This window comes from Toxotes jaculatrix, chromosome 21 (assembly GCF_017976425.1).
Source record: "Toxotes jaculatrix isolate fToxJac2 chromosome 21, fToxJac2.pri, whole genome shotgun sequence".
NCBI lineage: Eukaryota > Metazoa > Chordata > Actinopteri > Toxotidae > Toxotes > Toxotes jaculatrix.
The window spans coordinates 9,256,507-9,272,709 of NC_054414.1; the positions used below are offsets into that span (position 1 = coordinate 9,256,507).

The 16,203-nt window shown below is 39.5% G+C and overlaps 1 protein-coding gene across 5 annotated transcripts; it reads right to left on the reverse strand.

Moving 5' to 3' along the window:
- Positions 1 to 545: 545 nt before the first annotated feature.
- nlrc3 (NLR family, CARD domain containing 3) lies at positions 546 to 14,583 on the reverse strand. 5 transcript variants are annotated; one of them, XM_041066938.1, is made up of 19 exons: positions 14,384 to 14,583; positions 12,227 to 12,379; positions 9,620 to 9,883; positions 7,469 to 9,215; positions 7,292 to 7,378; positions 6,928 to 7,011; positions 6,027 to 6,110; positions 5,837 to 5,920; positions 5,647 to 5,730; positions 5,257 to 5,340; positions 4,987 to 5,070; positions 4,299 to 4,382; positions 3,919 to 4,002; positions 3,625 to 3,708; positions 3,290 to 3,373; positions 3,052 to 3,135; positions 2,145 to 2,228; positions 1,903 to 1,986; positions 549 to 1,730 (listed from the first exon to the last, which is right to left on the reverse strand). In XM_041066938.1, the coding sequence occupies exons 2-19, from the start codon at positions 12,333 to 12,335 to the stop codon at positions 1,640 to 1,642; spliced, it is 3,390 nt and encodes a 1,129-aa protein (XP_040922872.1). In that variant the 5' UTR covers positions 12,336 to 12,379; positions 14,384 to 14,583; the 3' UTR covers positions 549 to 1,639. The 5 variants fall into 5 exon arrangements, with proteins under 5 accessions (XP_040922875.1, XP_040922874.1, XP_040922873.1 ...); XM_041066940.1 differs by lacking the exon at positions 3,919 to 4,002 and having other exon boundaries at positions 547 to 1,730; XM_041066939.1 differs by lacking the exon at positions 3,290 to 3,373 and having other exon boundaries at positions 548 to 1,730.
- Between the last annotated feature and the right edge of the window lie 1,620 nt (positions 14,584 to 16,203).

Consider the following 16,203-nt stretch of genomic DNA (forward strand, 5'->3'; position numbering starts at 1 on the left):
ACTGTTTAAAAAAAAATTATAGTGTAACTATTGATATGTGGATAAATCAGCTCAGCTTGTGAAACAGTTGTTTGCAAAGGGAAATGGAAAAAATAGACATTTAATCCAAAAGACAAACTTCAGTCAGGGAAACCCTGAAGCCTTTGGCACTGATGTGGAGGGTTATTCTGTTCAGTCATGCATTTCATCTAAACCATTCTGCAAATTAAGAAGTGGTTGAACATGAAACTCTGTGCCAAGAGGGACCAACCTCCAACAAGTTAGGGGGTGATGTGAACTGCGTGCTGCTGTACGTGGCCACTTTCTTTGCTGCACAACCCAATGATGCTTGTTGCCACGGATACCAGTCAAACCGCTGCTTCTTAAGCCACTAAATTATATTACCTCAACTCGATGCAGTTGTGTTTTTTTTCTTTATGTTGCCTGACTAACTGAAAAACAGCTTGTACCTATACATGTGAATGTAGTCGTACAACAGCATATTACTGTGTGCTGTACGTTCAGAGGCTTGTTAGGAGGACATGGACTGATTGCACAGTGAAAAAACATATCACAGGGGTCCTTTGGTTTGATTATTTTCTCCTTTGTGTTTGACACATACAACAAAGTCTATCATTATTACTGTTCCATTTTTTTTGTTTACTTTTGTCTGTTATTACTGGGTTCATTCTAAATACTGTAGGCTCAAAAAGTAGATGAACTGGATTGCTTTTACATAACAGGCCACAAAGGCATTAGTGAATATTATTTAGTGAGGACAGACGTGCTTTATTCTTTCATGATACCCGTCAAACATATAACATGTAACATGTTATATAATATAACAATATAATAAAATCTATGTTTGTATTGAAAACACACACAAAGACATGAAGCACAATCATTTTTGAGCCAATAATGTGGCCAATGATTTGTTTCAAATGAGGTACAATGCAAAAAAGTGCAGAAGAGCTGCATTAAATAAAGAGTTAGATTCTACTTGGCTGAAAGTTATGTCAGTATTTCTGGTGTTTGATAAGTGTTAGGCAGACATAATGAATCAAATAACCTACACAGTTATATATCCAGTCCAGTCCTCATGAAATAATGTGTTCATGACAATTTCATCACAAATCTTGTAATGAATCTTTTTATATAACAGGGCTACAGGCTCATATTTTTTGATTGATCTTTGTCCTTGAAATAATAACAGATGGAATAAAACTACTATGTGAATGGCAAAATCCATTTTATCCATAGACCAGATTCACTTGTGCAAACAGAGCAAATGTACAAAATTACATCTAAATTAGGACAAATATTGAGGGATGTAGCTTCACTCTATCTTAGGATGTTGAGTGTATTTTACAGAAAAATATGCTGCAACTTGTCAAGTCTTTTTCCTGTCTTTTGTGGCAACTGCTTCTTCAAGACAAAATAACTGTTTATTCTCATAATAAATATAAAAATGTATCTAAAAACATAAAAAATAGTTTAAAAAAAAAAACGTTTAAGAGTGACATTCAGTACCATCATATATATAATCTAAAGTTTAACAAGATTCCAAAGTTTACACCAACTTCTGATAACACAGCCTACTGTTACTTCTTAGCTACATGCACCGTATAACCTTCTTCAGTAAAAGCTACTCTTTCCTTGGTCAGATGTCCACCACACAGCCTGGAGCATTGGCTCTTATGGCGTCAGATATGACCTTTGCTCCAGATTCGCCGATGCCATTTCCCTGCAAACTACACAAACACGAAAACAGAAGTCGGTTTTTAATATGAGCAGAACTCCAGCGTGTGGTTGTTCTTAAAATGCTGCTTGCTGTGGCATAAACACAGATATAATAAATTGCATGCAATTACATGTACAGATGTAAAGAGGACGTATGGGAAAGGAGCATAAAAGAAACCTCACTTGATGTATGTCAGTTGGTGGTTTCCCTTTAAGGCTGTAGCAATGAAAATGGCTCCATCCATACCCAAAGAGTTCTCCTGCAAACTGATAAAACAGACACAAACAATTATATTATATTATATTATATTATATTATTAAAAATGGCAGGGCAGGTAAAATTGACCATTTGTCACTGGCAATATTTTTTTTATAGTTAAAAATTTAGTTCACATGAATCATGATAAGCTCCAGTCAGGACTAACTTCATTGACTTGAGGCTTCTGTTGCTTTTCAGCGCATTAGCCAGAGCCTTTGCTCCCTCCATCCCTACAGAGTTCCCACGTAGACTGGAACACATCATGGGAAAAAAGAGGACAACATTACATACAAAAGGAAACAATAATTGTTGTGCATAAATAGCAGAGTGAATTTTAACACAGGCACAATGTGTTTTCTAATATAAGTTTTAGTTTTTAAAACCTGAAACACAATACAAAGCTTCCTGTCCATGTTTTAAGCTTATACTTCTATGATATTGTTACTTCTATATCAAAGGAAATCATACTTCTATGAATAGTTCATGAGAAAATGTGTTTTTAAGTGGCCGATTTCTTTTTTTATTTTGGAATTTGGAGATAACAGCCAAGCGAGCAGTGCATTCATCCACACAGCTGTAGGAAAGGCTCATGCTGATGTCTCAGTGAAGGAAAAAACCTGCCAATCACATACTACAGTGTACTGCCTACTAGAAATGATGTCCATCTCCAGCAAATGGCTATGGAGCTTTGCTGGACTGTAATCAGAAAAGTTGAATTATGTGATGGCATTGTCAGGATTCAATACACAAACACATACACATCCAAACAGAGACTAATCAAAATCTATGAAATCTTTAAAGCAGACAAATGAGCGGGTAAAGGTTTTTCAGACAGACTGAGTAATAGAAGGAAATTATCTTCTAGCTGCACTACTTTTCATCAATCCAACAATCATGCTTGATCTCTTTTGAGCCAAATGATGGCCTGTTATTCCTGCGATACAATCAGCTGTAAGAGCAATACTTCTGGAGCAGGTCTGAACTCGGTAGGTTTTAAATCGCTTGCTTATTATATGTGGCTGAATGTCAAATAACAAAAGAACAGTTTGAAGCAGGCGAGAGCTTGGACTCACTCTAATGTTTGCAGGGTTTGGTTGGTCGTCAGAGCCTCTGCCATCGCAATAGCGCCATTTGTACCTGCTGAGACGCCCTGGAGACTAAAGAGGCAGCACACAAAACAGTGAACACGTGAGAAGGTAATATATTAAATGTAGGAGTGAAAAAAATTACCTTTGCAATCATTTTTTAAAAAATTTTAAATTAAATACTGATAAATATAAATCAGTCTCTGCACACAGTTTTAATGCCAACCATAATGTACGAAGAGATGCGTTGGTTTTCAGGGCTTCTGCAAGAAAAATTACGCCCTCATTCCCAATAGAATTCTCCTGTAGACTGCAAACACACACACACAGACATTGTCTATTGTAAATAACAATAACCGACAAAACCCCAGATCAGTCAATAAAATCCTGTATCATTTGCTCAATGTTAGAGCACATGTCCTTCACAGAATACAACTTTTAAAACTTTGAGGATTACTTAATTAGGGAGCAAAGATTGTGTGGGAAAGAGGAGAGTGAAATGAGTACTGATAATGGGATAATGAGGATGACAATGGCAGACGTCTTAACTGTTGGCCTTACTCCAAGAGCTGCATTGTGCTATTGGAGAGCAGAGCATGGGCCAAAGCTTTAGTGGCAGACGACTTGATGAAATTCCACTGAAGACTGTGAAAAGACAAAGAGAGGCACATAAGGTTTCCACATCAAGAATATTCTGATATTTGTGGAGTGGATCTGCCTTGTTTATTGTATTCTGGTACCATTATAGTGGTCTTCAGGAAAGTTTGCAAAGCGAGTCATGACTTATCTACTCACTGGCTCAAGTGTGTGTGTGTCTAAGTGCCTGCATGCATTTGCATTACAGGCTTCACTTACTGCAAAGAGGTAAGGCCTTGATTAAACTTGATTGCACCAGCTATAGCCTGAACCCCTTCATCATGCAACAGGTTGGCTGTAAGACTGGGAAACACACACACACATACACAACAGATAAAGGTGGGAAAAGGTGATTGTAGAAATTATCATAGAAACTGGAGCTGATTAAAGCCATGACTGTTAAGCTGAGAATGTCACCAAATGTCTTCATAGGGCCACAGCGTTCATATAGTAATCTCACAGGATTTGTAGTTTCCCATCATGCAGTAGCCCTGACTGACATAACATAATCTGGGGGAGTGACATTTACTGAACAGTCGGATATTTCCATATCTCTGTGGAGCATTACACTCTACACTGCTAATAATAAGGTGACTCACTCGAGGTCCTGTAGAGAGTTGTTCTCATGGAGGGCGCGGGCCATGTTCTTTGCTCCCTCCACGCCGATTGAGTTCTCTCGCAAACTAATCAGATAGAAAAAAAATACACAACAGAGGCAAAGAAGGGTTAAGAAATCACAGTTTTCCCCACAAGCTGAATGCCAAAGAATTCTCCTGTTCAGTGTCATATTGTATTTAGTTGGTACTTATTTACATATACAGCAGCATGCACTGAGTGGAGTCCTGATACACCATTTGTGGCTATTTTTCTATATATAGGAATAGTCTGACATTTTGGGAAATACAGTTATACATGAATACCATTCTCATGTCTATATAGTAAATATGAAGCTCCAGCTTAACTTAGCATTGTATAAAGACTGGGAACAGGGGGGCACCAGCTGGCCTGGCTCTTTATAACAGTAACTAATCTCCCTGCCAACACGAGTTAATAAAACCTCACGTCATCTATAATTACACAGATAATTATAAGGACTGAAAGGAAGGAAATGCTGAATGAGAGCTTGAACTGAGTTAGAACCTAGTGGAACAAAGGCTGTCCTGAACATCATGTCAGGACATATGGCTTTCTATATTTACCTGACAGATAGGGGAGTGGTATTGATCTCACGCCACTAAGTTTGATTAAAGATTTTGGTACTTGATGATCGAGTCCTTTATTACTCACTTCAAGGAGACGAGGCCACGGTTCAGCCTAAGGGCTTTGGTTAAGGCAGTCATCCCCTTGTTGCTGATTGAGTTACTCTGAAGTCTGCAAAAAGAAAGGGTAAACAAAACTGCAGTGAATTGCTTGAAAAACAAACTGCATCTATAATCACACTTCGTAAACCAAGGTGTATTAGCTAACAATATTAAAATGCATTAGCTGTAGGCTTTTGAATAGGAGGTGATGGGTAGTGTGGGGGCTACAATGCACTCCTGTGTAGAGGGTACTGACTGAAGCGAGAGCAGAGTGTGGTTGAGTGTCAAAGCCTCTGCCAGAGCGATTGTTCCTTTGTCCCCAAGCTGATTGCCACAAAGACTGCAGACAAGAACACAAACAGAGTGGGCACATTAAGAATAAGTTAAGTCATTCATCTTATGGAACAATATGTGACCAAAACACAGGCTGTGAGGTAAACAAGCAACAAGTTAGTCTACCAGTGAGCTATTAAACACAAATCTACAAAAGAATGTAAAGAATACAGAAAAAGAAGCTTGTCTTTAGTCCATTGGACTGAATGTAACAAAAGTTTTACCAGTATTTGTACCAGCTCAGTATAATGTAAAGTACAGTATGCCATAACCAAGAACAGCAGAATGAATGAATATCTGAATTTAAGTTTACATCAGCTTTGTGAGAGTCCGGTTTGTCTTCAGCGCATCTGCAATCCTTTTGGCTCCTCCTGCTCCAACTGCGTTCTTCCGTATGCTGAATCAATAACATGCATGAAAGAGAAATGTACCGATTGCTCAGCATAGAACACACATAGGACATGGGAAAAAAAATAAATAAGTGAAACGCAGACAAAACTCACTTCAGAGACACCAGTTTGCGATTGCACTGCAGTACTTCTGCAAGGGCCTGAGCACCTTCCTCCTCAATGGCATTGTTCTGGAAGCTGATGAGGGGACAGGAGAACTGAGCAGTTACACCAACTCAAGTTACACTGACAGTATGTAGGATCATTGTGTGCATAAACAAAAATCTATAGCAATTACACTCACTTGATTGATACCAGGACTTGGTTCATTTTCAGAGCTTCTGCCAGGAACTTTGCACCTTTAGAGCCAATATTGTTGTTCCGGAGACTAAATTATAAAAAGATGGTTAGATGATATGTATCAATGTACAGAAGTGACTGAAACACCATGTAACAATGTATATGCATGTGGAATATGAAGACAAAGAACATAAGAACTGCACCTATTCAGGGACATGAAGATAAGCACAAAGTGTAACTTTTATTTGTTGAAGTTGCAGCATATAAGACAAAATTGTTATCTAAAGAAATGTTCAAATGAATTTCAGGTACCAATATCTACAGAACACCATCCCACTCTTTGTAATTTTGGTATCATTTGATGTAAAACTACAGAGAACTACACTAGAAAGTATTCATATTTATACAATATTTATATGTTTTATAATATTTATATAATATTCATATAATATGTATTAATATTTATGAAATTTATATTTAACAGCTGTTTACCAGAACATTATTAAACATCTGTCATCTATGATGCTGCCAGAAAGAAAAAAACCTGCACTGTGTAACCTTCACTGGTTTATGATATATTATAGTATAATACTGACATGAATTTAGCATCATTATTCACCAATAATGATCAGTCAATGCCAGCAAGAAATATGTTTTAATGTACTACACACTGGTGCTGAAGTCTTTCACAGTCATGTCTCATTTCTCATTTCATTCCATATAAAAGCATGAAAATGTAAAAGTTATGACGTGGCTCTGTTTCCAGGAAACACTGACATTGCAGTTTTTTATTGTTGTTGTTTTGTGCTTCAAGACAAGCACATCAGCTTCCTGTTCTTAGTCTTAGTCGTTCACTTAATTCAGTTGTAATGAGCAATACATCAAAGGAAACGAACAGATCTTACTTGAGAGAAGTTAGTGTCCGGTTCACCAAAAGGGCTCGACTCAGTGCTTTGGCACCTTTGTTGCTAATGGCGTTCTCTGCCAAACTGAGCAGGTGAATGAAAGAGGTTAGAGTCATATGGTACATGATATTAATGATAATCACATTCATCATCGCGGCACCAGTCCTACAACCACGTGATAATTACTGTCTCTTGCACCCTTGTAATCAACAAAACCGACACTAAATTATAATTAAAAAGTTTTACCATGTATGTGAGCAATCAGGTAACTTTATTTGATACGGGTCAGAACAATTACACTGTAAAAAGTTCTTCATGTGATGCCTTTTGTCAATAAAGAGCAGAAATGTAAGTGCGACCTCACCTTATCTTCTGAATATGGCAGTCTTTGGCACTCAGGAGGCTTCCCAGCAATTCCATGACATCATCTTTGAAGCTATTGTTCTCTAACCTGGTTAACAGAAAAGCCAACATGAGTTTCACCCTCCAGCCTTTCTTTTGAGTTTTAGTTTACTGGGAGACAGTGCTTTGAGGAGCTGACCTGAGATGGCTGCAGTACAGCAGCTGTGGGAGCAAACATTTCACTGTGGTGTAGTTCAAAGAACATGTTAGGTTGGTCTGGTCACTGCACTCTGGGGACACATGCAGCAGGTAGCCCAGCACAACACAGTGAGCCCGGGTTAACTTCCCTGCCAAGCTTCCAAGTCGTAAATCTTCCTCTACACTCCGCAACAGCTCTGTGTGTTGCAGCTCCTGTAAACAATAAGCCAGATTGACTGCACGCAGGGACACCACAGCTCCCCCACTGACTAAGAGGCCTTGTAAAAAGCCTGACGCCCAGGTCTTCTGATTACCATCATCTCTCCCGAGGGCCAAAAGCCCAGCGAGAGGTTTCAGTGCCACTGGGCACAGCAGGCCTGTCAGGAAGCGCACAAACACATCCAAATGACCATCTTCAGCTTGTTGTGCGTGCTGAAAGGCACTTCTGAAGTGGTTCTGGAAACCGAACTTGGGCCAGGTCATTGTGCTTTCTGAGAACAAGTCAAAGATGGCCCGCTTGGAAGAGATATGGTAGAAAGTAGCTGCAAGAAACTCCTGCAGAGTCAGATGAGTGAACCGGTATGTTGTGTGTATGACTGACTCCTCCCGAACAAGAACTCCTGCACCAAGACTGCTTTGAGTTAACAGCTGATCTATCCCATAGGCCCTGAGGTCCTGCTCACTGAAGGTGTACTTGCGTTTGAGGAGCCCATAAAACGCCAGTCGTCCGAGATTCCCCAGCAGTTTACGGTTGCTCCCATGAAGCTGCTCCATTTTTACAGGTTCCCTGCCTCTTGGTTCGCCTACTTCTGCCTTCATGGAACAGAAGTGGGTGTAGAGCTCAGTGCAGGTCCTTGGAAGGCTTTCCTCTGTTTCACTCTGCATGATGTAAATCAGAGTATCAGCTGCTATCCAACAAATGCATGGTATGTAGCACATGACCATTAAGATCTTGTGAGACTCCAAGTGAGCCCATATTTTGTTGGCAAAATCCCTCTCAGAGAAGTGGTGGTTTAGGAAGATCTGGATGTCCTTCGGGCTGAATCCTGGGATCTCAGTCACCCTGTCTACCAGTCCCCCAGGGATGAGCGAGGCCACTCCTGGCCTGGAAGTCACCCACACTGCTACATCAGGGAGCAGATTCCCACGGATTATGTTAGTTATTAAATCATCGATGGACACTTCTTTCTTTGGGTCACTGCAGGGTGCTGCATCAGAGAAATTTAAAGTGCAGCGGAATTCATCCAAACCATCAAGTATGAGCAGTGTCCTGCAGGAGCTGCTGAGGACCAGACTGGGGTCTGTTAAATGGGGAAAAGCCATTTTCAACAGTTTCTCAGCTGAAAGCTTCTCCAATGAGTTCAGCTCACAAAAGCTAAAAGGTAAGACATAGCTCACATCTGTACAGATGGCCCCTTGACTCCACTGTCTGATGAAGTGTCGGACCCAGGTGGTCTTGCCAATACCAGCTACACCAACCGTGAGGGAGACTCTGGGAGGCAAACTGACCCGGGTCAGGGGCTCAAGAAGCTTGGCAAGCCCCAGCTGTCTGAGATGATTTCTCTTCCCTCCCCGAGTTGCGCCCACCTGCATCAGGTCATGTTCCTTTTGCTGGAGGTCTGAAAGTCCATCGACCAGAAGTAAAGTTCTTGAGGAAATGTTCAGTTTGGGGCAACTGACTGAATCTCTGTCTCTGCACTGCTCATATTTCCGTAGAAGCACCTCTTTGTGCTCCTTCACCATGCAATCTGCAGAATAAGAAATTGACTCAGGTTATTGCCAGTAATAAAAAAAACAACAAAAAACTGTTTACTGTTTGCCAAGAAAGTGGAGCAGGGCATCTACATGTCACTGGTGCAAAGTGCTTTACAGTGTGTTATACTGTATTTACACACACACTTATACATACACTGAAGAAAGCACTTTACAACTCACGAGGAGCAGTTTGGGACTCAGTGTCTTGGTCAAATACACTCTGACATGGCTGTTTCAGGAATTCAAGAATTGAAACCACTATCCCCTGCTGTTACTGGATGATCTGCTCTACCACCTGAGCTACTGGATGCGTAAAGTACTTGCTGAGAACAATTTTTTCTTCATCCTTTCAAAGAATGACCAACACAAAGGGGAAATCCTATTTCAAGCCCCTTACCATGGTTTATGATGAGCTGGGCCACCTGAGAATCTGAGCTCTCTATGAAACCCTGGAGGGCATCAGAGGCTTGAGCATCCTTGCCAGTGACAATAGTTGTGAGCATGTTAACCTGGTCCTGCAGTCGGCCAGCTTCCTTGATCTTGGTCTCCTCAGTTGAACTCAGCACATCCAACTTCCTCAGGTGAGTTAACATTCCCTCCAGGAAGGAGGTGGTAGTGAAGCGTTGCAGCTGGTCTTGATGCTTTTGGATCCAGCTAAGATCTAAACCCAAAACAGAGCATAAAGCAGAGAAAACTCTTGAGTCTCAATTAACGTGATTAACCAGTAACAATGACAATGGTTTATTCTGAACCCAGAGCCATACTTCGTAATATTGGAAAAGATATAACATTATGTTACTATTTGTCAGACTTTATTATAGAGAGTACTGAAAAAAAAAATCAATCACTAAAATCCCTGTACTGATGGCCAATTATGAAAGGACACATTCTGGTCGTTTTCTCATTATGTGCACTACAGGACAATAAATTATCTCAGTCAAATGTATTCTGGAAAGCAACATGAGCTTGAGGGTTCAATTTAATTTCCACAGTGAATATCCAAAGGCAATTTTACAATTCATGTCTTTTTTTTTTTAATTTATACTTTCTTTTTTTCCTCTGTTGGGTAATCAAGTTGCACAATGCCTGTAATTCTGATAAAAGTCTGTTCTTCTTTTTCACTTCTCTTTTCCTTACCCGGTCTTTACCATGAAATTTAAACATAAGATAAGGTCTCTTCTTTTTATCAGTCCTGGCAGTGTAGCTCTGTAGATAGCAATATGGGTGTGACGGGTTGTTGATCAGTGATCCCCAGACGATGACTCCTACAACAACTACTGATGGCATTCAAGTTAAGCCCTCCCCCAACATGTACCTGCAAAACTACAGCGACATTCATCCTCATCTGTACTATGTGTATATAGGTAATTAGCAGTGTGGACATACTAACATGCAAAACCCAGATAGTAAACAGTGGTAAATCCTATACCAGCAGCATGTTGTCATAGTTATTGTGAGCATGGTGGCATGTTGATGATAGCATTTAGCTCAAAGCCCAAGGGTGCTTAAGTACAGCCTCACAGAGCATGCTTGTACACTCCTTGCCTTGTTTACCTGTTAAATTGATTCCAATTACTAAGCCACAGCCTTAACATGACTCAGAAAAGAAATGGATGTAGGGATCCTTGAGCAGAAAATGATTCTCTGGATCCTCCAAACAAGGGAAATATTGGTGTTGTGTTTGTAATCGATAATAAAAATCCATGACGTTTGAGCTCATCAACAGAGAACACACAGTTGTCAAAGCAAACCTTCATAAATACATGTGTATTTATATGTGCAGTAGTTCCCCTCTATCCTCTCTAACTCATGACATACTATACTACAGGCTACTGTTTTAACACAAAAAAGAGCTCTGGATTTTCTCATTCTCTCTCTTTTTTTTTTTAAAGTCCCAAAGCCAATTTAAGTGCTGACAGAGACCTAAATTTATCACCCCGCCACAGTAATGACAGATCATCAATTTCAGCTTGCTTTAAGCTTTCTGCAGCAATTACTACAATCAGCAATTATCATCAGTGCTTGTCAGATGTATGTTGACAGAGTTACCCAAAACGAAAGTGCCCCACATCTCCCCCGAGCCTTTTCAAACTTAACTGTATAAATTTACCTGTCACAATTTCAGACCATGCCTTTTTAAATCTGTCCTCAATAATTTAATTTAAACCCAAGGGGCATTCAAACACATCAGATGTTAAGAGGTTTTCGGCAAAATTAGGAGCAGAACTGAACGCTTTACTGAAATCTACCTGCTTCACTTATAATCCAACCAAAATCAAACACAATTTAATTAATTAAAACCATACACACCTGAAAAATGAAACCATGACTAAGGTGACATCAATAGACCTCTCCTATCTCCTTGGCATATTCAGCAAAGTAAGACCCTCCATCCTATGAGCTTTTCTGCTATCTTCAGGGTCCAAATTCTCAAGAAAGATCAAAATAATTTCCAGCCGCAGCAAACTGTCTGAAATGCATCAGGGTTTCCCCCAGGAAACCCGTGAGCGGACTTGATAAGCGGTATGACATGGTTTTTTGTTTTATGAAGATTAATTCTAACTACAAAACATAGTGGACATGATATAAACAGTAGAATATATTCCAGCCAATTTGGTTGACATGTTACTGGTTTGGCCTTTACAATTTTACTGTTTTTGTCTTTTGTAATCTCACATCTCATGTCTCATATTAATCACGACTCCTGCTTCTTTACTGACAGGGCTCTGATCTCACCATCTCACCTCTATGGCACCATTCACGATAAGAACAGACAAAAGGTGAATATGAGTGAATATCATGTGGCACTGATGATAATCTCAAATTAAATGAAGACTGATCAGAACTGAAGTACGAAGCTTTTTTCTGCTATAGTCTCTACGTATAGTCCCACATTCTTATTTACTCAAAATCAATTAAAAAAGAAAAAAACAAACAAACAAAAGTTTGGGGAAAGGCAGGAAAACAGCTCCTGCCGTGATAAATCTTTTAAAGAACCTCTTACCCTCTGTTTCTGTTTCTGACGTAGACTGAAGATCCACGTAGCAGTCGTCTTGCCACGTAATGCGTTTGCTTCGGTCCAGGATAGAATCATAATGTGCCTTCTTCTCCATGAGAAAGTTTGATATTTTCTGTCCCCAGATGTTCCTGTTTGTGTCTACACAATATGAAACAGCATTACTCGGCATTGCAGACTGATGATGTGGGAAAGTCAGGCAATTAACCAAGGCCTTAGTATCTTCCACAAACTTCTTCTTTAGTAAATTAATTCGCTGAATGTGAATTAACTGTAATGTGTATTAGGCCATGTAATTCTGACTCAGGATGTGTGTTGAAAAGCAACAAATATACATGACTGTCAAAATGAGATAGCAATGTACAGAACGATTTGTTCCACAGCTTTCACTGATAATGTTAAGCTGTATTTTGAATTTCAATGAGGCAGGTGTGATAAACAGATGGCTATACAGCTTTCTGAATATGCAATGAGAATCTATATTCATTTGCTAGACATGACAGATGCTCTAGAGCCTCTAGCAACACCACTCAACATCATGGTTATAGCCATCAGAGCAAGTGAAGATGCCAATCTTGCCACACATGGTGCTGAAAAATAAACTCTACAATTATGAGGAGGAGCCTAAGTGCCAGGAAAAACATCTTTTCTGCTACTTCACGTCTGCATTTAGTGAAATTGACTGTCTTCGCCTTAATGAGTGGTAGGAGGTGCAAGTTTGACACTGGCCACAAACTAGTTTCCCTTCCCTTTCCTGAAAGCTAAGTACATTCGTTTGTGTCTATGTAGCAGAAAGAAAAGACATCAAATGTCTTTAGGTTCATTTCTGTGTGACCACATTCACACGTTTTCACATTGTTATTTTACGTTATTATAAAAAAAAAAAAAGTATAACATCTACATCTCTAAATTAGATTCCTGTAAAATACAGAATTTGTTTTAAAGGCCCTGCACAGGAGTGTTCAGTTAATCTGGATGATCAGGCCACTGGTCTAGTTGTAGGCAGATGGGTAGAGGTATGCTGACATAACAAAACTTAATGAACCATTGATAAAGTGAAGAGGATATCAATGTTGCACAATCTGCCCATGTCCACACACTTTCTGAGTAGAGGTCGAATCAGGTTACAAACAGAAACACCTTAAGACAGTGACCACATGACCATGGAAGTGCAGGACCTTCAAAGTGCTCCCTGTTGTTTTCAAATGATTTCACATCCTTGATTTAAAAAAAGCATCAATGACCCTCCTACATTCGACACTTTCACTGTAAGAGGGTTTGTTTCAGATCACTGCGCTCAGCTGACTCTTAGCTTAGCTGTTTCTATTGCCAACAGTGATGCTGCACTTAGTTCACATCCCCAGACTTTGCACTTTGTTTTTTTAGCTTTTAAAAGAAAAACAGGCACACACCCTACTTGAGTTTAATTTAGGACTTTTAGTATCTTTCCTCTCATAGATATTTTTTATCTTCTGTAAAGCACATTATATTGCATCCATGTGAAATTAATACAGCTTATTATTTGTAGAATTTCATGTCACCGCATGTTGGCAAAACTTCAGTGAAAATACTGCAACGATAAATTTAAATTAGTGTTAGGGGTTTTACTGAGAAGAACAGAAAATGGCAGACACCTTCCTGTGTGGTTTGTTGCTGATCACGTAACTTCTCACAAAGGAAGCTAATTCAAAAACCCAGACCTCAGACGTATCGAGACAGCTCACCAGCTTCCGCTGTCGAGTTTACAAGGCATCTCATTGGCTAAAACCACTTAACAACATACTTGTGTTACTGTGTCGGGTACAGTGACCAATGGGTGTGACTGTCCAGTAAACACTTTTCAAGCAAGAAAGAAAAAAAAAGAACTAGCAGTATCATTTGTATAATGCATGTATGCCAGCATTACACTGCAAAGAAAAAAAAGCCAGGCAGATCACGAGGGGGCAATGTATGTCAGAAACATATTGTAGCTTCTGGCAAAATGAATGAAAGTCTTTTGAAGAAGCCTATTTAATTCAGGCCATGCAGGAAAGGATTGCAGGCCATGCTGGAAAGTTAAAGTTCATGGCTTTAGAAAACTTCTGTAACTGTCAAGGCTAAAATTTTAAACTGCAACGTGTAGACCACTAAACTCGGGTAACTCACCATGGGCTTGTTGGAAGTCGTCTGTAGGTGTCAAAGAATGGAAAACGCAGCCCACACAGACGCTCTGTATGATAATGCCATAATTCTCGTGAAATTTCAAGAGCGAACTGGAAGAACCGGATAAAGGAGCGAAAATCTAGCTGAGGACTAGTGAGCAAATTACAAGTACAGCAGCTGAAACCATCTTAACTCAGTACTGTTGCTGGAGATACTGTTTCATGCTGCAGCTCCTTCCTGTCTACATCTAATTTGCTTTCCTGTGTTGTGGTTAGCAGGTTGAAGAGTGAAAAGTCAGAAAAAAAAAAAAACTTCTGCTTTGTGCTTGTGCATGCAATGTGACACAGACCAAGGTCTGAATGTTTAACAGCTCTCAGTCTGTTCTGTTTAGACAGCCGCTCAACTCTGCAATCGGTGTCGAACCACAGACGGGAGTCAAGATGGGGTACATGATTACTGTTGTTACGGCTAACCAGAGGGAAGCCAAAAGAGCTCCAAGTAGAAAATGCATCACTAAGTACTACTGCAGACAGATGATAAATAAACAAATTAAGTGGTTCTGGTCGTAAAAGAACAAAGACAGGATCCTCTATGCTGGATGTTGGCAGGGACTAATGCATGTTGTGCATAATATGTAGCTACTGCACAAAGATGATCACATATCAGTGTATCAGTGAATGTACCTGCTCTATTCACAAGAGCCACTTCCAAACAAATACAAAAGTAGCTTGTTGGAACATCTGGGCTCTGAGAAAAGTTGGGGTGGGGTGGCTTGGGGGTTGGTGGGATTATAATAATTAGATATTGGAAAATGGGGCATATCAAACAGAGAGCAGTGACAGAACAGGATGAAGAACAACTGTGAAACTTAATTGCACATCTGTGGAGGTATTTTTATTCAAATTGCTAATTGGTGATTTCTGTGGCTCTTAACTCCAATGAACCTCCTACAGTCGAGGTAAGTCTTGGCCTTCCTTTTACTGGGTCAGTCTTCATGACAGCCAGTTTCAGTGGTGTGTTTGATGGTTTTTGTGACGTCTCTTGAAGAAAATTCAAGAGACTATCTCATTAAGCTGGCTGAGATATTTTCAAAGGTGCGCAAAGCTGTCATGAAGACATATGTGTTATTTCACAGTTTCAATGTCTTCAATGTTGTTCTACAATAAAGAAAATGAGTAGGTGTGTCCAAACTTTTGACTGGCACTGTGTGTGTGTGAATGTGTGTGTGTGTATATAACTCTTATATTAAAGAAGTGCTCTGAGCCTAAATGTTACATCAACTTGTATTCAGCAACGCTCAGCACTACGTAGCATCTTTTATTATTTTATTCAAGAATCAACACATTTGCATGTCAATATATTATTTGGGGTGTAATCTTGATGTGCAATTACTTCCTCCTGCTTCCTGTTTAAAACTTACTACATGTACTATTTTTTACGCAAAATCTAAAACTATAGATACTTAAAACAAGAACATCACATAACACAATTTCAAAGGGAAAACATCATATTTGCTCACTTGGAAAGCTAAGAAAAGGCCTTAATTTACATGACTTTACCAGTTTTACATGTATTTTTTCATTTTTGCAAAACAGATGGATGATGGAAGCAGCAGTGTCGCTGTTAAACAAATCTGATTACATGGGGTTAAATTTAAATCATTGTCAATACTGAGGAATTAGAATTGAGGAAAATCTCCTTACCAAAGTATATAAAGCAAACAAACAAACTGAACTTTTGTGCATATCTGCAGATAAGTAAGGCAACATTACAAGGCAAGCGGCAAACTGACATTATCAAAAATGGAGCCTATCCAAGCATAT

What these genes read in the sequence shown, in the direction of transcription:
- nlrc3 (XM_041066938.1), bottom strand. Translation starts at nt 12,335, where the DNA reads ATGGAGAAGAAGGCACATTATGATTCTATCCTGGACCGAAGCAAACGC. An exon ending in AGCACAATGCAGCTCTTGGA is followed by an intron (nt 3,374 to 3,624) that starts GTAAGGCCAACA and finishes GTGTGTTTGCAG; the next exon opens with TCTACAGGAGAATTCTATTG. An exon ending in AGAAGCCTCAAGTCAATGAA is followed by an intron (nt 1,987 to 2,144) that starts GTTAGTCCTGAC and finishes CTGTTTTATCAG; the next exon opens with TTTGCAGGAGAACTCTTTGG.